The following is a 23723-nucleotide window of genomic DNA, read 5'->3' as shown; positions in this document are numbered from 1 at the left end:
CCCTCCGCCCTTCCTGCGAGGCTTCCCTCTCCCTCCCTAGGCTTGGTCAGTAGAAGCACACTTCACAGAGAAGGTGTTTTATGTTTGTTTCAAGTGTGTGGCGGGCTGGGCATGGTGGCCCACGCTTGTAATGCAGGTTCAAAGCTTAAGAGACACTGTTAAAAAAAAAAATACACACACACACACACACACAATAGGTATCTGGGAGTGGAGCCCGGAGGTAGAAGGGTTTCCAGGAACCCCAGTACTACCAAAAAATAAATAGCCAGGCATGGTGGCTCACACTTGTAATCCCCGCGCTTGGGAGACAGAGACAGGAGGATCGTACAGGTTCAAATCCAGCCGCGCGTGCACTGGCTTAGGAGACCCTGTTTCCAAACAAAAATGTAAAAATAGGTCTGGGAGTGTAGCCCGGAGGTAGAAGGGCTTCCAGGAACCCCAGTACCACCAATAAATAAATAAATAAAATAAATAAATAAAGTGTGAGGGGTCTGGGATTGGAACCCAGGGTGCTCTACTGCTGAGCCCCATCTACAGCCCTTTTTGTTTTTTATTTATTTATTTGGTGTGTGTGTGTGTGTGTGTGTGTTGGTACTGAGGATTGAACCCAGTGGTTTTCTACTTCCATATTACACACCCAGCCCTGTTTTATTTTATTTATTTATTTACTGTTATTTATTTATTTATGGTACTGGATTGAATCCCGGTACATTCTACCTCTTAGTACATACCCCAGCCTTTTTGTTGTTGTTTGTTTTTGTTTTTTTGTGGGGTTTTTTTTTTTTTTTTTTTTTTGGTGGTGCTACTGGGGATGAAACCCAGGGGCATTCTATCTCCAAGCTACACCCCCAGCCCAATTTTTTTTTTTTTTTTTTTTTTTTTTGTTCTGGGGATGGAACCCAGGGACATTCAACTTCCAAGCTACACCCCCTACCCTACCCTACTTTTTATTCTTTATTTTGAAACAGGGTCTTACTAAGTTGCAGAGAGCCTCACTATGTACCTGAGGCTGTCTGGGAACCGCAATCCTCTGGTCTCAGCCTCCTGAATGCTGGGATTACAGCGTGCTCCGCCACGCCCTCCTCCTTATTTTTTATCTTGAAATAGAGTCTTGCTGAGTTGCAAATGGCCTTACTAAGTACCTGAGGCTGTCCTTGAACCGAGATCTTCCTGTCTCAGCCTCCCAAGTGCTGGAATTACAAGTTTGTGCTACCACCCTCAGCCTATTTTTTATTCTGTATTTTGAAACAGGATCTCACTACATTGCGGAGGGCCTGAGGCTAGCTACAAGTTGGGATCCTTCTGTCTCAGCCTCCCAAGTACTGGGATTACAAGCATGTGCCACCATGCCCGACCTTAGTTTTTTTTTTTTTTTTTCAGTACTGGGAATTGAATCTGGGGGTATTCTACCTTCAAGCTACACCCCCAGCTCTATTTTTTATTCTTTATTTTGAAATATGGTTTCATCGAGTTGCAAAGGGCCTCACTAAGTAGCTGAGGCTGGCCACAAAACCGTTATCCTCCTGTCTCAGCCTCCTGAATGCTAGGATAACAAGAGTGCGCCACCACACCTGGCTTAGTTTTTGTTTTAAAACAGGGTTTCACTAGATTGGGAAGGTCTTTCTACCTGGCTTCAGCCTCCTAAGTACTGGTGTTACAAGTGTGCATAACTACCCTTAACCCTTTGTGTGTGTGGTGAGGGGTACTGGGGATTAAACCCAGGTGCATTCTACCTCCAAGCTACACCTCTATCCTTTAATTTTTTGCAAGCTGGGCGTGGTGGCGCACACTTGTAATCCCCGCGCTTGGGAGGCTGAGACAGGAGGATCACACAGGTTCAAAGCCAGCCTCAGCTACTCAGCGAGGCTCTTAGCAACTTAGTGAGACCCTGTTTCCAAATAAAATATAAAATAGTTCTGGGAGTATAGCCCAGAGGTAGAAAGCCTCTGGGTTCCACCCCCAGTACCACACACAAAAAAAGCAATTTTTTGCTTTTTATTTTTTTGTGATACTGGGGGTGGAACCCAGGAGCTTTCTACCTCCAGGCTATACACTCAGTCCTATTTGGAAACAGAGTCTCACTAAGTTGCTGAGAGCCTCACTCAGTAGCTAAGGCTGGCTTCGAACCTGCGTGATCCTCCTGTCTCAGCCTCCCAAGCGCGGGGATTACAAGCGTGCGCCACCACGCCAGGCTAATTTTTTGCTTTTTTGAACAGGGTCTCACTAAGTTGTAGAGGGCCTTGCTAACTTACTGAGGCTGGCCACGAACCTACAGTCTCTCTATCTCAGCCTCCTAAGTGCTAGGATTCCTTTTATTTTTTTCCCCTTCATTTTGAGACCAAGTCTCAGGGTTGCCCAAGTTGGCCTGATTCAGGACCCTCTGGCTTCAGCCTTCCTGTAGTCTCACTTCTCCTGCTTCTTGTACTGTTCCCTGCTGGCCGCTGTTCTCTTCCCACTTCTTTTGTTCTTGAGAGCCCCCTTTCCTCTAGTTCCTCACCCGTGCCCAGGCAGGGAAGAGCATCGCGTCCTTCCCCCTGCCCAGGCCCGTGGCTTGTGTTGACAGGCGCTGACATCGCCAACATCTGCAATGAGGCTGCACTGCACGCGGCACGCGAGGGGCACACGTCTGTCCACACGTCCAACTTTGAGTACGCCGTGGAGCGCGTTCTTGCTGGTAGGAGGGCCAGGCCCTTTGTGGAGTGCTGTGTTGTTAGGAAGACTGGGATGGTCCGTCACACAGGAATTAAGTGAAACAGAATGAGATCCTGACAGGTATCCTGATGTTTAAGTAGCAAGAGATAATTGCCTTTCCTTAGTTTAACGTGCTGTTAGCTAACTGGCATGGTGGTGCATACCTGTAATCCTAGTACTTAGAAGCTGAGACAGAAAGATCACAGGTTCTAGGGTAGCTTCAGCAATGTACCAAGGCTCAGCAATCTTGTGAGACACTTTTTTTTTTTTTTTTTTTTTTTTGCGGGTCTGGGGCTGGAACCCAGAGGTGTTTGACCTCCAAGCTATACCCCCTGCCCTATTTTTTAGTCTTTATTTTGAAACAGGGTCTCAATAAGTTGCAGAGGCCCTCACTAAGTAGCTGAGGCTGTCCTCGAACCATGATCCTCTGTTCTCAGCCTCCCGAATGCTAGGATTACAAGCGTGTGCCACCACGCCTGGCTTACACTATTTTTTTTTATGTAATACTAGAGATTGAACGTAGGGGCAGTCTACCTCCGAGATACACCCGCATCCTTATTTTTTGTTTTGAAACAGGGTCTCACTAAGTTGCAGAGGGCTTCACTAAGTAGGTGAGGCTGTCCACAAACCTGCAATCCTCCTGTCTCAGCCTCCCAAGTACTAGGATTACAGCTATACACTACCATACCTGGCATGAGACCCTCTTATTTCTTTTTTTTTTTGCGGGTCTGTTGGATGGAACCCAGGAGCAATCTACCTCCAAGCTACATCCCCTGCCCAATTTTTTATTTTGTTTGTTTATTTATATATTCATTCATTTTGGTGGTACTGGGGGTGGAACCCAGAGGCTTTCTACCTCTGGGCTATACTCCCAGACCTATTTTATACTTTATTTTGGAAACAGAGTCTCACTGAGTTGTGGAAAGTAGCTGAGGCTAGCGGTGAACCTGCAATCCTCTTTCCTCAGCTTCCCAAGTACTAGGATCACAAGTGTGCGCTACCACACCTAACGCAGATGATGAACATTTTATTGTTTTTTTATTGTTTATTTTTGGTGGTACTGGAGATTGAACCCAGGGCATCACACCTCTGAGCTACATCCCCCAGCCCTTTTTTTTTTTTTTTGCTTTTGTTTTGAAAGAGTTCCCCTAGGTTGGTGAGAGTCTTGCTATGTGCTGAGGCTGTCCTTTGTCCTCAAACCCAAAGTCATGGACCGCCATGCCTGCTGATGACCATTTAAATTTTTTTTTTTTTTTTTTTTTTTTTTTTTGTGGTGCTGGGATGAACTCCAGGGGCCTTCTATCTCCGGGCTACACTCCCAGACCTATTTTATATTTTATTTAGAAACAGGGTCTCACTAAGTAGCTGAGGCTGGCTTCGAACCTGCGTGATCCTCCTGTCTCAGCCTCCCAAGTACTGGAATTACAAGCTGCCCTCAGCTTGAGTTAATATTTAAGGTACATGCCACCCAGCTCCTCAAGGCTTCGGTATGAGAAGCAGTGGTCCCTGGGAAGGACAGAAGGGGTGGCCATTCTGCCCAGAGCAGAGCCTAGTTTCTCTCCAGCCGCCAGCAGAGGAAAGGCCTTTGCATCCTGTGGGAAGCTTGCTTCAGATAAGCCATTTATTTGTAGTTGGGAGTTAGTACGGTTTCAGTAACTGTATGAAAGCTGGAGTGATTGCGGGAAGCAGCAGGCCATTGAAGAAAAGCCCCGTAGAGCACTGCCTCGGGTGTGCTTAGTGCTGCGCAGTCCATGCTCCACCACGGCGCCGGCTCGTTCTCCGGGTTGGCCTGTCCTCCAAGGCTGTGCGCTCACACTTGCAAGCCCTGTAGTGAGCTCTGGTTGAAGCGGTGTCACCTGCTACTGCTGGTGTGCTTTAGATGAGTTCATGGTAAGGGGAACAAGATTCTGCTTGCATGCTATGCTAAATACTTGAACCTGGAGCATATTCAGACTGCATAGAGTGGAACTTAAAGGTATTTGGAAAGTTTGGAAAAGGGAATGAAGCTGCACTAGAGGTTCGATCCGGGGAAGTTTAAATAAAGACCCTTGGGGAATGGACTGTCAGCTCCTAAAGGGACCAGTGGGAACCTTAGAGCTGCAGCTGCAGCCACCTCAGGATGTGAGGCGAGTGGAAAGCAGAAGCCTCCGTCTAGAGGAGAGCCCTGCAAATCCTGTCAGTGGCAAAACCAGAAGCCAGCCGCTGGGCCCCCACCTGCCAGCCCACCCAGGAGGCCGGACGGATCAGTGAAGGGGCAGCTGGTCCCAAGGTCTGCAGGAACACTTTGGGTGATTCCAGCATTCAGCAGAGAAAGGGACCTTCTCTGCCACCCTCCTCCCTAAGAACCCCTTGAGCGGGGGTCAGGAGCAACAGTCGTGGTGAGAGTGGGGCCGACCTGAGGCACCAGGCAAGAAGAGGTCCAGAGGCCAAGGCTCGGGGCACCATGTGCCTGAACTCCATTCTTGCCATGCTTTCAGGGACTGCCAAAAAGAGCAAGATCCTCTCCAAGGAGGAGCAGAAGGTGGTTGCCTTCCATGAGTCGGGCCACGCTTTGGTCGGCTGGCTGCTGGAGCACACGGAGGCGGTGATGAAGGTAGGTGGCAGGAAAGCCCGAGCTCCACAGGCCTCACCGAGCTGGGTGGGAGGATTGTGCACTGTGCTTCATGAGGTCCCCGCAACAGTGGAGCCAGGCGTGGTGGCACACACCTGTAATCCTAATCCTTGGGAGGCTGGGACAGGGAGATCTCAGGTTCATGGCCAGCCTCAGCTACTTAGCCAGGCCCTCTGCTACTTAGTGAGACCTTATTTCTTTCTTTTATTTTATTCTTTTTTTTTTTTTTTTTTTTCAGTACTGGGGTGGAACCCAGGGACATTCTACCTCCAAGCTAAACCCACAGCCCTATTTTTTAGTCTTTATTTTGAAACACCATCTCACTGAGTTGCAAAGGGCCTCACTAAGTAGCTGAGGCTGTCTAGGAACCATGATCCTCCTGTCTCAGCCTCCCAAATGCTGAAATTACAAGCATGCATCACCATGCCCAGCTTTTATTTATTTATTTATTTATTTATTTATTTATATTTTATTTTATTTATTTTTCTTTTTGGTGGTACTGGGGGTGGAACCCAGAGATTTTCTACCTCTGGGCTATACTCCCAGACCTATTTTGTATTTTATTTGGAAACAGGGTCTCACTAAGTTGCTGAGAGCCTCACTAAGTAGCTGAGGCTGGCTTCGAACCTGTGTGATCCTCCTGTCTCAGCCTCCCAAGCACTGGGATCACAAGCGTGTGCCACAACACCCGGCCTTTTATATTTTATTTGAAAACAGAGTCTCACTAAGTTGCTGAGAGCCTCACTAAGTAGCTAAGGCTGCCTTCGAACCTGTGCCATCCTCCTGTCTCAGCCTCCTAAGCACTGGGATTACTAGTGTGTGCCACCATGCCTGGCTTAGTCTTTATTTTATTTTATTTATTTATTTTTGTGGGTCTGAGGATGGAACCCAGGGGATTCGACCTCCAAGCTACACCCCTGCCCTATTTTTTAGTCTTTATTTTGAAACCAGGTCTCACTGAGTTGCAAGGGGCCTCAGTAAGTAGCTGAGGCTGTCCCTGAACCACGATCCTCCAGTCTCAGCCTCCCAAATATTGGGATTAAAAGCATGCGCCACAGCCAGGCGTGGTGGCGCACGCTTGTAATCCCCCGGCTTGGGAGGCTGAGACAGGAGGATCGCACAGGTTCGAAGCCAGCCTCAGCTACTTAGTGAGACCCTGTTTCCAAATAAAATATAAAATAGATCTGGGAGTATAGCCCAGAGGTAGAAAGCCTCTGGGTTCCACCCCCAGTACCACCAAAAAAAATTTTAAAAATAAAAAAGGTCTGGGAGTATAGCCTGGAGGTAGAAAGCCTCTGGGTTCCACCACCAGTACCACACAAAAAAAAAACAAAAAACAAAAAAAAACCACGGTCTCACTAAGTTGCAGAGGGCCTACTAAGTAGCTGAGGCTGTCTGGGAACTGAGATCCTCTGGTCTCAGCCTCCCGAATGCTGGGATTATAACATGCGCCACCAGGCCCAGTTTATTTATTTATTTTATTTTATTTTATTTATTTATTTATTTATTTTTGCAGTCCTGGGGTGGAACCCACCCAGGGGCATTCTACCTCTGAGCTACACCCCCCAGCCCTATATTTTATTCTTTATTTTGAAACAGGGTCTCACTCAGTTGCAGAGGGCCTCACTAAGTTGCTGAGGCTGTCCAAGAACTGCGATCCTCCTGACTCAGCCTCCCAAATGCTGGGATTACAATGGAGCGCCACCACAACCAGCAGCCCATTTATTTATTTGTTTGTTTGTTTGTTTGTTTGTTTATTTTTGCGGTACAGAAGATTGAACGCAGAGGCATATTAGCTCTGAGCTACATCCCCAGCTGATTTTACTCCTTTTTTTTTTTTTTTGGTGGTACTGGGGTTTCTGGAAACCCTTCTACCTCCAGGCTACACTCCCAGACACCTTTTTTTTATATTTTTATTTGGAAACAGGGTCTCTTAAGCCAGCAAGGCCAGCTTCAAACCTGAGCAATCCTCCTGTCTCTGCCTCCCAAGCACAGGTATTACAAGCATGCGCCACCACGCCTGGCGTATTACTCATTTTGAAACAGTCTCACTAAGCTGCAGCAGGCCTCACTTAGTAGCTGAGGCTGGTTACAAACCCGGATCTTCCTGTCTCAGCCTTCCAAGTACTGGAATTACAAGTGTGCACCACCAAGCCTGGCTGCCCTTTTATTTTTTAGTGGGGTTTTCTAGGAATTAACCTCCTACCTTTGTTCTACACCCCCAGCCCTTTTACTTTTTCTCACCTGCTGCTCTTTTTTCTCAGCCTCCCAAGTACTGGAATTCCTGGTGTGCACCACCACACCCATCTAGGCTCTCACTTTTATGGTGGTATTCTATGCAGTTTCCCAAAATCATGTGGCCTAGACTGGAGGTCGCTTAGTGACCGCTCAGGACGCTGTGACTGTTGGGATGTGGGTGCCCACTGTGCAGTCCAGGGCCTGGCCTCAGACAAGTGGCAGCAGGCCCTGCGGCTGGGCTGGAGTGCACCCTGAGAGGCCGGCTGCTCTGAGCTCCGCCTCACCGCACGCTGCAGAAAGGCCTGCTCGCTGTCTTCTAAAGCCCCCTTGCCCTGTGCTGACTCAGCCCTGGACTGTTGCAGGTCTCCATCGCACCTCGGACAAATGCCGCCCTGGGCTTTGCTCAGATGCTCCCCAGAGACCAGCACCTGTTCACCACGGAGCAGCTGTTTGAGCGGATGTGCATGGCCCTGGGTGGCCGCGCAGCCGAGGCCATCTCCTTCAGCAGAGTCACTTCCGGTGAGGGCGGCCCGCGGGCGGGGCGCTGGGGCGCTGGTACGGGCGCATCATCTCTTTCCCTCCGTCTGTACGTGTGACGGGTGAATCTGAACTTTGAACTTTATCAGAGTTTTTTGTGTGTTTTTGTTTTTTTGGGTGGCATAGGGAATTGAATCCAGAGGCAGTGTACCTCTTAAGCCAAGCTACACCCCCAGCTCTTTGATTATTTTTCTTTTTTCATTTTGCAGAGCTGGGGATTGAACGCAGAGGCATTCTACCTCCAAGCTACATCCCCAGTCTGATTTTGTTTCTTTATTTTGAAACCGTCTCACTAAATTGTGGAGGGCCTCACTAAGTAGCTTAGGCTGGCCGGGAAACTGCTACTCCTGTCTCAGCCTCCCAAGCACTGGGATGACTAGTGTGTGCCACCACACCCAGTATAAATGGTTTTTTTTGAAACAGGATCTCACTAGGTTTCTGAGTCTCACTATATCGGTGAGGCTGGACTTGAACCTGTGATTCCCAAATACTGTGATTACAGACAGATGCCACCATGCCTCCGGTTTTGGTTTTTTGGTTTTTTGGTTTTTTTGTGGTACTGGGGGTGGAACCCAGAGGCTTTCTACCTCCGGGCTATACTCCCAGCCCTATTTTTTTTTTAATATATATTTTATTTGGAAACAGGGTCTCACTAAGTTGCTGAGAGCCTCACTGAGTAGCTGAGGCTGGCTTCGAACCTGTGCGATCCTCCTGTCTCAGCCTCCCAAGCGCGGGGATTATAAGTATACGCCACCGCGCCCGGCTAGCTTCCCTGTTTTCAAGCTGTTATTCCACGGGGATGCCTATAGACATCAGGAGTCACTCCTCGACCCCAGGGACACCAAGCTCCAGCTTGGCCAGCTTGGCTCATGCAGCACTGGTCTCATGCTCTAGAACTGCCATGAGTGGCTGTGACGGCATCTCGAGTGGCCAACTTTAATCCAAGAGCCTGTTTGAACATTAAGACTCTCTAAGGAGAGCGGCAAGGTACAGACGTCCTGATGTCTGCGAGTGGACATTATCAGGGATGGCGTGTCCAGGGAGTGCAGCGCCTGTCCACATCAGCTCTGATGGGGCCTGTGCACGGGTGCTCCTGAGAACGCCCTCCTTACCTCACATTCCAGGGGCCCAGGACGACCTGAGGAAGGTCACCCGCATCGCCTACTCCATGGTGAGACAGTTTGGGATGGTGCCCAGCATCGGGCCTGTCTCCTTCCCTGAAGCACAGGAGGGCCTCATGGGCATTGGACGGCGCCCCTTCAGCCAGGGCCTGCAGCAGATGATGGACCATGTGAGTCTTCTTGGGCCATATGGCCAAATTCCATGCCCATGGGGGGAAGCACAAGTTCGCCAGCACCCTCGGCCTGCTCGCTGCCAAGAACTCTGCTGCAGACCTGATGTGGGTTCTCCCATCCTGAACCCTGCTTTCACAGTAACCTGTGGTTGAGCCTGTTTTCTTGGAGGAGGACCTGGATGCTCCAAATGGAATTGTAGATGTGAATCTTGAGAGGATGTCATATAAACACATTGAGCCGGGCGTGGTGGTGCACGCTTCTAATCCCAGTACTTGGAAGGCTGAGACAGGAGGATCGCAGGTTTGTGGCCAGCCTCAGCTGCTTAGTTAGGCCCTCTGCAACTTGGTGAGACCCTGTTTCAAATAAAGAATGGAAAGCCGGGCGTGGTGGCGCACGCTTGTAATCCCAGCATTAGGGAGGCTGAGACCGGAGGATCGTGGTTCGCGGACAGCCTCAGCTACTTAGTGAAGCCCTCTGCAACTCAGTGAAACCCGGTTTCAAAATAAAGAATAAAAACTAGGGCCGGGGGTGTAGCTCAGAGGTCAAATGCCCTGGGTTCCATCCCCAGACCCGCCAAAAAAAAAAAAAAAAATCAAATAAAGAATGAAAAAAGTAGGGCTGGGAATGTATTCAGGGGTAGAATGCCCCTGGGTTTAATCCCCAGTACCACACACACAAAAAAAACGCCACACTGAATGACAGAGCATGGACATGCTCCCTGTGGCCTCAGGCTGCACCAACACAGTGCTTGGCAGTGTTTGGGCCTGTCCTGGGACAGCTCCCACTCCTGTGGCTCAGCGCCGTCTGTGAGTATGGCAGAGGACAGACGGGGCCCTCCAGTTGCTGCCTCTAGGGTGTAGGTGGCTGGCACGTGGGCTCCGTGAACTAGGTGTGCTAGGATGGCGTGGGAGCAGACGGCTGCTCACCGTGAGAGAGGAGACCAGTGTTCCCAAACCTGTCTCCTTCCTGCGTTTTGGTATTGGAGCTGGCTGTCAGTGGCAAGTCTGCGGATAGTGGTCAGCTGTCCTTTCTCATGACGGTTCTTTCCCTTGGCTCCACAGGAAGCAAAACTGCTGGTGGCAAAGGCCTACAGACACACTGAGAAGGTGCTGCTGGACAACCTGGACAAGCTGCAGGCGGTGAGGGCCACATGGGCACACAGCACAGCACCCACCCACCCTCCGCGGGGCAGTTTGAATGTGCCAGAAGCGAAGGAAGGAGAAGGCCCAACACTGATTCCACCCAGCCCACCTAGAGTCGAGCACCCACCGCTGCCCTTGCTCTATCAGCACATGCCCAGCCAGCTTATCCCAGTAGAAGAGCATCCTTGGCCCTCTTGAACAGTCCCGCAGCATCAGCAGTTATCAGCAATTTGCTTTTTTTTTTTTTTTTTTTTTTTTTTTTTTCGGATCTGGGGATGGAACCCAGGGACATTCGACCTCTGAGCTACACCCCCTGCCCTAGTTTTTATTCTTTATTTTGAAACCGGGTCTCACTGAATTGCAGAGGGCCTCACTAAGTAGCCGAGGCTGTCCGTAAACCATGATCCTCTGATCTCAGCCTCCCGAATTCTGGGATTACAAGCCTGCGCCACCACGCCTGCTGAAAATTGTGTTTAATTGGCTTCCAACACTTAAACCTTTTTCCTGAAATTTTCCAAAAATTATTTTTGGCCAGGTGTGGTGGCGCATGCTTGTAATCCCAGCTCTTGGGAGGCTGAAACAGGAGGATCACACAGGTTCAAAGCCATCCTCAGCTACTTAGTGAGGCTCTCAGCAATTTAGTGAGACCCTGTTTCCAAATAAACAAAAATAAAATATAAAATAAATAAATATAAAATAGGTCTGAGAGTATAGCCTGGAGGTAGAATAGCCCCTGGCTTCTAACCCCAGTACCACAAAAAAAAAAAAAAAAATTATTTTTGGCTGGCTATGGTGGCACACGCTTGTAATCCCAGCATTCAGGAGGCTGAGACCAGAGGGTTGTGGTTCACAGACAGCCTCAGCTATTTAGTGAAGCCCTCCTCAACTTAGTGAGACCCTGTTTCAAAATAAAGAATAAAAAATAGGGCAGGTTGTGTATTTGGAGGTCAGATGTTCCTCGGCTCCATATCCAGACTGCAAAAAAAATTATTTTTGCCAGCCAGTCATGGTGGTGCACGCTTGTAATCCTAGTACTTAGGAGGCTAACACAGGAGAATTGCAGTTCGCAGCCAGCCTCAGCTACTTAGTAAGGTGCCCTGCAACTTAGTAAGACCTTGTTTCACAATAAAGAATAAAAAATAGGGCTGGGGTGTAGCCCAGATGGTAGAATGCCCCTGGGTCCCATCCACAGTACTAAAAAAAAAAATTATTTTTGCCAGGCATAGTGGTGCATACTTGTAATCCCAGCATTTGGGAGGCTGAGACAGAAGAATCACAGATCATGGACAGCCTCAGTTACTTAGGCTCTTTGCAACTCAGTGAGAAATAGGACTGGGGATGTAACCTAGAGGTAAAGTTCCCCTGGGTTCCATCCCCAGTACCACAAAAAGTAAATATATTTTCATTAGCTGGGCGTGATAGCACACACCTATAATCCCAGTACCCAGGAGGCTGAAACAGGAGAATCATAGGTTTACAGCTAGCCTCAGCAACTTAGTGAAGCCCTCCGAAATGTATTGATATCCTGTTTCAAAATAAAAAATAGACAGCCGGGCGTGGTGGCACATGCATTTTATAATCTCAGTGCTTGGGAGGCTGAGACAAGAGGATCGCACAGGTTCAAAGCCAGCCTCAGCTAGCTTAAGAGACCCTGTTTCCAAATAAAATATAAAATAGGTCTGGGAGTGTAGCCTGGAGGTAGAAAGCCCCTGGGTTCCATCCCCAGTACTACCCAAAAAATATATATGTGTGTGTGTGTGTGTGTGTGTGTGTGTGTGTGTGTGTGTGTGTATGTATGTATATGTGTATATATGTATGTATGTATACATACACACATACATACATATATATACACACATATATATTTTATTTATTTATTTATTTATTTATTTATTTATTTTTAAATAGGGTGAGCCAGGCTTGGTGGCACACACTTGTAATCACAGCATTTGGGAGACTGAGACCAGAGTATCGCAATTCGCAGACAGCCTCAGCCTACTTAGTGAGGCCCTCTGCAACTCAGTGAGACCCAGTTTCAAAATAAAGAATAAAAAATAGGGCAGGGGGTGTAGCTCGGAGGTTGAATGCCCCTGGGTTCCATCCCCAGACCCGCCAAAAAATAAAATAAAATAATAAATAAAGAATAAAAATAGGGCAGGGGGTGTAGGTCAGAGGTTGAATGCCCCCTGGGTTCCATCCCCAGACCCACAAAAACAAAAAACAAAAAAAAAAAAAATAGGGTGTAGCCTAGAGGTAGAAAGCCCCTATACCACAAAAAATTTAAAAATTAAAATAGAGCCAGGCGTGGTGGTAATCCCAGCATTTGGGAGGCTGAGACAGGAGGATCGTGGTTTGTGGACAGCCTTGGCTATTTAGTGAGGCCATTTGCAACTCAGTAAGATCCTGTTTCAAAATAAAGAATAAAAAATCGGCTGAGTGTAGCTGGAGATAGGATGCCCCTGGGACTTAGCCCCAGTACTGCAAAAAAAAAAGAAAAGCCTGGGCCCACATGCAAGCTCAGTGGTAGAAGGCCCCTTTGTTCAATCCCCAGGACTACCCAAAAAAAGTGCTTTTTATTTTAGAATTTTTGTGTGTGTGGTCCTAGGGATTGAACCCAGGGATATTATACCTCTGAGCCATACCTTCCCATCATATATATGTGTGTGTGTGTGTGTGTGTGTGTGTGTATGTGTGTGTGTATGTATGGATATATATGTATATATATATGTATTTTTAACTTTATATAATATATTTTATATAGCTTTGAAATAATCTTGCTATATTCCTGAGGCTACCCTTGAATCTGTGATCCTCCTGTCTTAGCCTTCCAATACTGGAATATAGACATGTGTCACCACGTGCAGCTTTAGAATACTTTTATATTTATAGGAAAGTTATAAATGTAGTACAAAAAGTTCTCTTATAGCCAGATGTAGTGGCACACACTTGTAATCCTAGCATTTAGGAGGCTGAGACTGGAGGATCACGGTTTGAGGACAGCTTCAGCTACCTAGTGATTTTCTTTGCAACTCAATAAGACCCTTTTTCAAAATAATAAAAAAATAGGGCTGGGGGTGTAGCTGGGAGGTAGACAGCCCCTGGGTTCCATCCCTAGTACCACACACACACACACAAAAAAAGTTCTCTACATTTCCTGTTTGCCTAGAGTTAGCATTTCCCATCAGCAAGACTGTTTCCAGGGCCCAGCATAACACTTAGTAGCAGAGGCCGGATGTGCTTCCCATTTCCTCCCTCTTGCCCAGGATCCACAGGACATGCAGTAGCACGCCTTGGGGCCCCTCTTGCCTGTGACAGTGCCTCAGACTCTCCTTGTTCACGATGACCATGGCCGTCCTGGAGGACTAGCGTGGTGTCGTGCAGAGCATCCCTCTTTGGGATCGTCTGATATCTTCTCACAGCATTTGTTTGGGGCACAGCTCAGAGGTCCTCAGTAAGTAGCCGAGGCTGGCATGAACCTGCGATTTCCCTGTCTCCGCCTCCCAAGTACTGGGACCTGCAATCCTCCTATCTTAGCCTCCTAAGTACAGGGATTACAGGCATGCACCACCACACCCAGCTTTGGGATAAATTCAAGTTATCTCTGACAGTGTCTGGAATGGCAGCATCTCCCTCCCCACAGTCATCACGCCTCAGTGTCAGCCCCTCTCCCAGGCTCCAGCTGGAGGCTCCACAGCCCCCTCCTCCCCAGGCAACACACCTTGTTTGGTGAAGCAAATGTGGTTGCCAAAAACAAGTGCAGCTTGAGAGGCAGGAGAGCATTGAAGGGCTGGCAGCTGGGAGGCTGCTCCCCGCTGAGACAGGGAAGCTCTGTGCCTCCGCTCCCTGGGAGTGTGCCCACCCCCAGCGTCCTGCTCACACTCGGGCCTCGGGCTTGGAGGGGACACAGAGACCCTCTGTTGAACGCATCCCCCTCTCGGATGCGCTGCTCTCAAAGGCAGGAACTCACACACTTCCGTTTGTCTCTCTAGCTGGCAAATGCCCTTCTGGAAAAGGAAGTGATCAACTATGAAGACATCGAGGCCCTCATCGGCCCGCCACCCCATGGGCCCAAGAAAATGATCACACCACAGAAGTGGATCGATGCCCAGAGGGAGCAGCAGGACCCCGGGGAGGAGGCTCCGCAGCTCCCACCTCAAGGGGAAGAGCCCTCTTGGCCCAGGTAGCTGCAGTCCTGGACTTAGCACAGGAATCCAGGACTCCTTAGCCGGCTGCCCCGTGTCTTTTCCCGAGATCTGAACTCACCTCCACCTTAGCCTCGGAGGGTTCTGCCATGTCCTGAGATGTATGTATTCCCTCTCTGTGGTTAGTAAACCTCTTTGCAGAGCTGCTGACTGGACTCGTATTTGTGCTTCACATCCCAGTGAGGGGACTGTGCTGGGGTCTGGAGGCAGCCCCTCATTCAGACCGAACAGTCCCAGCACTTGTCCTGAGGCCCCCTCAGATGCTAACAGAAGCCTCCATGGGAGGCCCTCTGAGCCCACTGTTACGCTCATGGGGCCGGCTCCTCAAGGGATCAAGCGCTGGGACTGGACACTGGGCCCCAGAGGATCCCAACTCTGCTGCCTGCCGCCGCATGGACCTCTCCTCACCAGTCCCGCCGCCTGCATCTCCCCCACCAGTGAATTCTGTGGATGGGATGAGGACGCCACTTAGTGGTTAGCACCTGCCTGGCATGCGAGAGACTCGGCTCCATCCCCAGCACCACAAAGAAAGTGCAGGTGGAGAATCTTTTTGTACTGAGCTGCCCAGCTGGGCTGGCGGGTGTGTGCTGGATCACAGATCTTGTTTTCAGTTATACTCTGAACCATACAATAACAAGAAATGAACCTCTTTTGTAGGGCTCTGGGGATGGACGTCCAGCAGTGGGCTCGGCTCCCGGTGCAGTGTGCACTTTGCTCTCACCTGGTGTCTCACCTGTGTGTCTCCACTTCCCCCGCGTGGTGGTGGTTGAAGCTATGGACTGTAGTCACTTGCTGATAAGAGATTGTTCTCTTGCCGCCTGCTGACTCAGTGCCCTGGGAAGCCTGCGAGGCCGTAGGAGGACCTGCGGTGGGCAGCTAGTCTGGGGAGAGGACACCTTGGCCTTTGCCCAGTTCTCCATGCTTATTACCACAGAGTAGCACATAGGAGGCAGAGCTGCGTCTCTACCCTAGGGTGGCATCCTCTGTAATTGTTAAGCGGAGATGGCCCATGTCTGTTTATCCTTTGGGAAATCATTGACTGATGAGCAGATGATGTCTAGCTAGCAGAAGTTAAAACCACAGCACAGTAAAGAACCAGGGTACTGCCAGACGTCGTGGCCTATGCCTGAACCCTTAGTACTTCAGAGGCTAAAACAGGAGGACAGCAGATGTGAAGCCAGCCTCAGCAATTCACTGAGGCTTATATCAACTTAGTGAGACTTGTTTCCAAATAAAAATAAGGCTGGAAGCCGGGCGTGGTGGTGCATGCTTATAATCCCAGCATTGGGGAATTAGAGACAAGAGGATCATGGTTCGAGGCCAGCCTCAGCTACTACTTAGGCCCTCTGCAACTCAGGCCCTGCTTCAAAAATAATTTTAAAAAATAGCACTGGGAGTGTAGCTTAGAGGTAGAATGCCCCCTGGGTTCCATCCCCAGTACTGCAAAAGAATATTAAGAAATAAAAATAAGGCTGGGGTGCAGCTCACAGGTAGAATGCCCCTGGGTTCCATCCATAGCACCACAAAAAAGGGGCACTGCAGTGTAGTAGGGTGCAGTGCAGCCTAGCCTGACACTCACGGCCGTCGCTCCAGGAACAGACGTGAGTCCTTCACAGCCAAGCACAGTGCACACACTTGTAATGCCAGTACTTGGGAGGTTGAAACAGGAGCATTACAGGTTTGAGGACAGCCTCACCAAGTAATGATATTCTCATCAACCTAGTGAGACCATGTTTCCAAATAAAGTTGGGTTGGGGGTATAGACTGAAGGTAAAAAGCCTCTGGGTTCTGACCCTGTACCATAAAAGAAAAAAAAAGTAAAAGCTATTGAGACTTGGACTCACTGACTGATAATCTGCAGCCCATTTGTACTCAGAAAGACCTTGGAATTCCTAACGCCTGCCTGTCTTAGGCCACAACTGCACGGTGCCCACACGGCGAAGGCTCTGAGCTGAGGGGCTCCAGCATAGCACGAGGGTCCTGAGCAGCTGGGCTGCCCCAGGCCACGTGGGTGAGCGGCAGCAAGGCGCCACAGGAGGCGGGCTCAGTTGGGTTTTTTTTTTTTTTTTTTTTTTTTTTGCGGGTCTGAGGATGGAACCCAGGGGCATTCAACCTCCGAGCTACACCTCCTGCCCTATTTTTTATTCTTTATTTTGAAACCGGGTCTCACTGAGTTGCAAAGAGCCTCACTAAGTAGCTGAGGCTGTCCGAGAACCGCGATCCTCCGGTCTCAGCCTCCCAAATGCTGGGATTACAAGCGTGCGCCACCACGCCCGGCTAGGCAGGCTCAGTTCTGACCCTTCTGGACCCTCCATCCCATGACCAGCAGAGTGAGCACAGCCAAGCCTGACGCTCCCTTCTGAGATCCACCTTTCCTTAGCTGGGTATGTGTTGCTTCCTTGTGGAGAAAGTGCCGGTTCGCTGGCGCGCGTCCTCGCTCGCTCGCTCGCGCTCGCTCTCTCTGTCTCTCTCTGCAGTACTGGAGATGGAACCCAGGGGCATTTTACCTCCGAGTGACACCCCCAGCCTGATTTTTTATTATTTATTTTGAAACAGGGTCTCACTGAGTTGCAAAGGGCCTAAGTAGCTGAGGCTGTCCTTGAACCCAGATCCTCCTCTGTGAGCCTCCCAAATGCTGGGAGTACAAGTGTGTACCACCACACCCAGCAGCCTATATTTATTTTCATTTTATTTATTTTTGTGGGAACTAGGGGTTGAACCCAGGGGCATTCTACCTCTGAGATACAGCCCCGGCCCTATTTTTTATTTATCTTGAAACAGGGAGGGTCTCACTAAGTTGCAGAGAAACTCACTAAGTAGCTGAGGCTGGTGTGAACCCCGATCCTCCTGTCTCAGCCTCCTAAACACTGGGATCACAAGCCTGTGCCACCACCTCTGGCTCTTTTTATCTTGAAGCAGGGTCTCACAAAATTGCTGAGGCTGGTCTTGAACCTACGATCTCCTGACTCAGCCTCCCAAGCGCTGGGATTACAAGTGTGCACCACCACACCTGGCTATTTATTTGCTCTTTTATATTGTGACACTGGGGATTGAACTCATAGGCATTCTACCATCGAGCTACATACACCCCAGCCCAATTTTATTTTTTATTTTTTTTTCTTACTTTTTGTAGTACTGGGGATTGATTCTACCTCCAAGCTACACCCAGCCCTACTTTTAGTCTTTATTTTTATTTATTTATTTTTGTTTTGTTTTTTGTGGGTCTGGGAATGGAACCCAGGGGCATTCGACCTCTGAGCTACACCCCCAGCCCTATTTTTTATTATTTATTTTGAAACAGAGTCTCACTAGGTCACAAAAGGCCTCACTAAGTAGCTGAGGCTGTCCAGGAACTGCAAACCCTCTGGTCTCAGCCTCCTGAATGCTGGGATTACAAGCCTGTGCTGCCACACCCAGCCCTTATTGTTTATTTTAAAACAGGGCCTCACTAAGTGCTGACACTGGCCACAAACCCTCGATTTTCCTATCTCAGTCTCCCAAGTACTGGAATTACAGGCTTGTGCCATCACGCCTGGCTTCTTTTTATTTTGAAACAAGTTCTTGCCAAGTTGATGAGGTTGGTCTCAAACCTGTGATCTTTCTGTCTCAACCTCTCAAGTACAGGGATTATAGGTATGTCCACCACACCTGGCTTATATTAATTTTTTAGAAAATCAGAAATGCAGCAAGGCACAGTAGGATCACAGGTTCACTGCCAGTCTCAGCTAGTTAGTGAGTCCTTCTGTAACTTAGTGAGACCCTGTTTAAACAGAAAAGAAGGCCAGGTGTGGCATTGCATGCTTGTAATCCCAGCATTTGGGAGGCTGAGACAGGAGGATTGCATTTTGTGGACAGCCTCAGCTGCTTAGTGAGGCCCTGTTTCAAAATAAAGAATAAAAAGTAAGGCTGGGGGTGTAGCTCGGAGGTAGAATACCCCTGGGTTCAATCCCCAGTACTGGAAAAAAAAAAAAAAAAAGAATAAAATATAGGGCTGGGGATGTAACTTGGGGGAAGAATCCTCCTGGGTATACACACACACATACAGAAACAGGAGGATCACAGGTTCAAGGCTAGGCTCAGCAACTTGGAGAGACTGCTTCAAAATAAAAATGAAAGCCAGGTGTGGTGGAGCACTTTGGTTTTGGTTTTGGTTTTGGTGGTACTGGGGTTCCTGGAAACCCTTCCTCCAGGCTACACTCCCAGATATATATATATATTTTTTGGAAACAGGGTCACTTTTTTAAGCTTGTAATCCCAGCATTTGGAAGGCTGAGACAGAATCACAGTTGGCTGACCGCCTCAGCTACTTGTTGAGGTCCTTTGCAACTCAATGTGACCCTGTTTCAAATTAAAGAATAGAAAATAGGGTGGGGTGTGGTGTAGCTCGGAAGTAGAATGGCCCTGAGTTCCATCCCCAGTACAGAAAAGAAAAAGAATATGCCTGGGGGGTGTAGCTCAGAGGTAGAATACTCCTGAGTTCAATAGTTCAGTTTCCACTTCCAGAAAGCAAGCAAGAAAGAAAGCAAGCTCAGAGCGGTGGTGAATGTTTATAATCCCAGTATGAGAGACTGAGACAGGAGGATCACAGGTTTGAGACCAGCCTCAGCAACTTAGTGGGCCCTGTTTCAAAATAAATTAGGGGTGGGGGTGTGGCACAAAAGTAAAATGTCCCAGGTTCTATTCCCAGTACAACAAAGAAGATGGGGTGAGAGTGTAACTCAGAGATAGACTGCCTTTGGGCTCAATCCCCAGCACCAATTATGACAATAAATAAAACAATCACAAACGTTCCCAGTGGATGGGCGGGGAATAAGTGCTGCAGCGAGGACGAGTGCTTGAGGACGCTAATTCGCGCCGTCGAAGCTTCCCGGCCTCGGTGCGGCTGCTGCAACAGGTCTTCCGGCCGGGGCTGCAGTTCCGCCGGCGCTGCGGGGCACAGGTGTCGGCGGGCTAGAGCGACCCGGAGAGCGCCAACGTCACGTCCTGCCTGGCTCTGATTGGTCAGAACAGTCCGGCTTCTTTGATTGGCCGGGCCCTCTACCACCCCAGCGTTCTTTGCGGCGCCAGTTCCTTTCCGCTCGGCGGCTCGAGCACAGGAGGTGAGTTCGTCCGCCCGCCCGCCCGCCCGCCCGTCACCGCCGGGCTCCATCGGACGCCATCCGCCGCCATCGGCCCAGCGCAGCCTCCCGCTCGGCCATAGAGGGGCCTTTTCGCCGCTGCAGATGGCGTTGGGCCGGGTTCCAGGCGGGAGGGCTACGGGCGGCGCCCCGGGCCGAGCGTCCGCGCCGGCCTTCACTCGCGGCCCTCTCCCCCGCGGCCCTAGGCAGCCATGGCGCCCAGCCGGAATGGCATGATCCTGAAGCCCCACTTCCACAAGGACTGGCAGCGGCGCGTGGCCACGTGGTTTAACCAGCCGGCCCGGAAGATCCGCAGGTGCGCGGTCGGCGGGGGGGGCCAGGGCGCGGGCGAGGGGCGCCGCGGCCGCGGGTGACGCGGCCTCGTTCTCTCCCAGACGCAAGGCCCGGCAAGCCAAAGCGCGCCGCATCGCGCCCCGCCCCGCGGCCGGCCCCATCCGGCCCATAGTGCGGTGCCCCACGGTGAGGTACCACACCAAGGTCCGCGCCGGCAGGGGCTTCAGCCTGGAGGAGCTGAGGGTGAGTGCGGGCGGCGCGTGGCGGGGGCGTCGGGTGGGCTCGGCCGTGTGATGACATTCTCCGGAATCGCTGTACTGCCTTGATGAAAGCACGTTTGAACCCTTTTCCACCTGACGGGCGAGCGGCTCCATCGGGGAGGCAGGAGAGGCTTTCCGTGGGACCTCATCCACGCCTGTCTGCGGCAGGTGGCCGGCATCCACAAGAAGGTGGCCCGCACCATCGGCATCTCTGTGGATCCGAGGAGGCGGAACAAGTCCACCGAGTCCCTGCAGGCCAACGTGCAGCGACTGAAGGAGTACCGCTCGAAGCTCATCCTCTTCCCCAGGAAGCCCTCGGCCCCCAAGAAGGGTGACAGCTCTGTGAGTGCGGCGCTTGGAGTGGGAGGTTGTTGGGGGGCCTGAAAGGCTGGGCTTAGGTTGTGACCGCCTCTGTTCTGGAACCAGGTGTGGTAAGAAAACATCTGGCCCGTAGCCTTTTTCTTTAGAACTAGTTGGGATGTGTGATGGGGCGCGAGCCCTAGGAAACGTGCAGGAGGTTGGCAGTGTCCACCTGTGTGGACGTCACTTAGGGGTCCCTTTTTGGTGAGGCAGAACAGTCTGTAGGGGCTCAGGAAGTGTGCAACACGTAGATGCAGGAGCAGAGAAGATCTGGTGAAATGGGTACTTAATGGGTAGTGAATCTGGGGTCCTTGGGAAGGTAATATTGGCTCATTCGGCTCCTACTTACAAACAGGCTGAAGAACTCAAATTGGCCACCCAGCTGACCGGGCCAGTGATGCCCATCCGGAACGTAAGTAGACACTGGTTTGCTGGGCTCAGGTCTTGTGGCATGTGGATGTGTATTGGCACCAGATTGGGTGTCTGGACAGGAAGGTTCCCTGGCCCTGGATCTTGTTTCCCCTTTTCGTACTGGGAATGATAGGCCTTGCTAAGGTGACAGGACTGGGATTGCAGGTGTTCTATTGTTCCTGGCTTCCTGCACCCCTCGATCCCTTTATTTTTTTCTCTTGGTACTGTGGATTGGACTCAGGGGCATTCTGCCTCTGAGCTACACCCTAGCTCAATTTTACTAATGGTTTGGAAATGATGTTGCTGGGTTGACAAGTCTTATTATCTGTTGAGACTGTCCTTGAACCTGCAATCCTCCTGTCTCAGCCTCTCCGGTATAGGATTACAAGCAAGCGAGGGCTGCCATGCCGACTGTGCCCCTCATTTTTAAATTTTATTCTTTATTTTTTTATTTTTATTTATTTTTTGCAGCACTGGGGGTGGAACCCAGGGGGTTATTCTACCTCTAAACTACACCCCCAGCCTTATCTTTTGAAGCGGGTCTCACTGAGTTGCAAAGTAGCTGAGGCAGTCCTTCTGTCTGCCTCCCAAATGTTGGGATTACAAACGTGCACCACCACACCCAGCTACCCCTCTTTCTTTTTTTCTTTTTTTTTTTCTTTTTTTTTTCTTTTTTTTTTTTTCCGGGCCTGAGGATGGAACCCAGGGTCATTTGACCTCCAAGCTATACCCCCTACCCAATTTTTATTCTTTATTTTGAAACAGGGTCTCACTAAGTAGCTGAGGCTGGCCAAGAACCGAGGTCCTCCCATCTCGATCTTCCAAATTTAAGGATTACAAGCGTGTTCCGCCATGCTTGACAAAATCTTTTTTTTTTTTTTTTTTTTTTTTTGGTACTGAAAATGGAACTCGGGCATTTGACCTCTGGGCTACACCACCTGCCCTATTTTTTACTCTTTGTTTTAAAATCAGGGTCTCACTGAGTTGCAAAGGTCCTCACTAAGTAGCTGAGGCTGGACGTGAACCCAGATCCTCCTGTCTCAGTCTCCCAAATGCTGGGATTATAACCATGCTCCACCACGTCTGGCTACCCCAGACCTATTTTTTAGTCTTTTGTCTTTCAGCACTGGGGTTGGAACCCTGGGGCATTTGACCTCCAAGCCACACCCAAGCCTTGTTTTGAGTTGGCAGGGGTCCTCACTAAGCAGCTGAGGCTGGCTGAGAACTGTGGTCTACTTACCTCCCAAGTGCTGGGATTACAAGCACGCACCACCATGCCTGGGCTGTCTTGAGATACTGGGGGGTGGGACTTGGGGTCATTCTACCTCTGAGCTACACTCCCAGCACTTGGTTTTAATTTTTGAAACAGGGTCTCACTGAGTTACAATGGGCCTTGCTACGTAGCTGGGGTTATCCACAAACTGTAATCCTCCAGTCTGTCTCCCAAATGCTGGGATTACAAGCATGGCAACCATGCCCAGCCTTATTTTATTACATTTGTTTTATGTTGTTGGGAATTGAACCCAGAGCCTCACACATGGTAGGCAAGCACTCTAACACTGAGCTACATCACCAGCCCTTGTTTTATTTTTATTGTATTTATTTTTGGTAGTACTGGGGGTGGAACCCAGGGGCTTTCTACCTCCGGGCTATCCTCCCAGACCTATTTTATACTTTATTTGGAAACAGGGTTTCACTAAGTTGCTGAGAGCCTCACTCAGTAGCTGAGGCTGGCTTCGAACCTGCAATCCTCCCGTCTCAGCCTCCCAAGCGCGGGGATTAGAAGTGTGTACCAACACGCCTAGCCTACCAGCCCGTGTTTTGGACAGGTTCCCTAGGTTGCTAAGAGTCTCACGAGTTGGTTGATGAGGCTGTTCATGAACCTGTGCTGCTCTTGCCTCGGCGTCCCGAGTGCTGGGGTCACAGGCACGTGTCCACCCTGCCTAGCTGGGCAGATTCCCTCCAGGGAGGGTGGTTTTCTCTTCACACAGCTCGTGCAGTTCCTCAGCAGTGCTGCCCTTGCGTTTCTGCTGATGGTAGGTAGCTGCAGCCTTGCCCCGGCTGGTCCACTTGTGGGCTCTGACCCCTGTCCTTCCTCCCAGGTGTACAAGAAAGAGAAAGCGAGAGTCATTACCGAAGAGGAGAAGAACTTCAAGGCCTTTGCCAGTCTCCGCATGGCCCGTGCCAATGCCCGGCTATTTGGCATCCGGGCAAAGAGGGCCAAGGAAGCTGCAGAGCAGGACGTTGAAAAGAAAAAATAAAGCGCTGGGGCTTTGTAATAAATGTGTGGTAAATGTGAAGCGTTCTCCTGCAGCTCTCCCTCTGGAAGCAGCGGCCTGTGCGGCTGGCTGGGCCCAGCCCGGCTGATCCGCGAAGGCAGCCTGTTCTGTGCGTGTGGGCACTGCTGCCGCCACGAGGCAGCTTGCTGGAGGAGCTGCCTGGGTGCCTCAGTCTGGCCCCAGGGAGAGCCCTGCTGGCCTGCAGAGGATGGGTCCTGACTCAGGAAGGGGGCCCCCAGGTGGGGTATCAGCAGCATTCCTCAGCACCCTGAGGTGGGGGGGGCAG

At 50.2% G+C, this 23723-nt stretch overlaps 2 protein-coding genes across 2 annotated transcripts in view; both read left to right on the top strand.

Annotated features, from left to right (window-relative positions):
* Positions 1-14698, top strand: part of SPG7 (SPG7 matrix AAA peptidase subunit, paraplegin) — a gene marked incomplete at both ends in the record, with an annotated part of 38295 nt that extends 23597 nt beyond the window's left edge. Inside the window, 6 exons of the mRNA XM_080702044.1 lie at positions 2564-2674; positions 5169-5284; positions 7903-8059; positions 9202-9368; positions 10434-10511; positions 14504-14698. Of these exons, the coding sequence (XP_080558170.1) occupies positions 2564-2674; positions 5169-5284; positions 7903-8059; positions 9202-9368; positions 10434-10511; positions 14504-14698 (824 nt within the window). The remainder of the gene's footprint in view (positions 1-2563; positions 2675-5168; positions 5285-7902; positions 8060-9201; positions 9369-10433; positions 10512-14503) is intronic.
* A 5101-nt stretch (positions 14699-19799) lies between these two features.
* RPL13 (ribosomal protein L13) lies at positions 19800-23423 on the top strand. Its single transcript, XM_080702904.1, has 6 exons — positions 19800-19815; positions 20040-20149; positions 20229-20370; positions 20556-20729; positions 21103-21159; positions 23261-23423. The coding sequence occupies exons 2-6, from the start codon at positions 20046-20048 to the stop codon at positions 23417-23419; spliced, it is 636 nt and encodes a 211-aa protein (XP_080559030.1). The 5' UTR covers positions 19800-19815; positions 20040-20045; the 3' UTR covers positions 23420-23423.
* Positions 23424-23723: the final 300 nt, after the last annotated feature.

The sequence above is a fragment of the Muscardinus avellanarius genome (genome assembly GCF_963383645.1).
Source record: "Muscardinus avellanarius genome assembly, chromosome: 10".
Taxonomy (NCBI): Eukaryota; Metazoa; Chordata; class Mammalia; order Rodentia; family Gliridae; genus Muscardinus; species Muscardinus avellanarius.
This window is presented reverse-complemented; position numbering and strand designations above follow the sequence as displayed.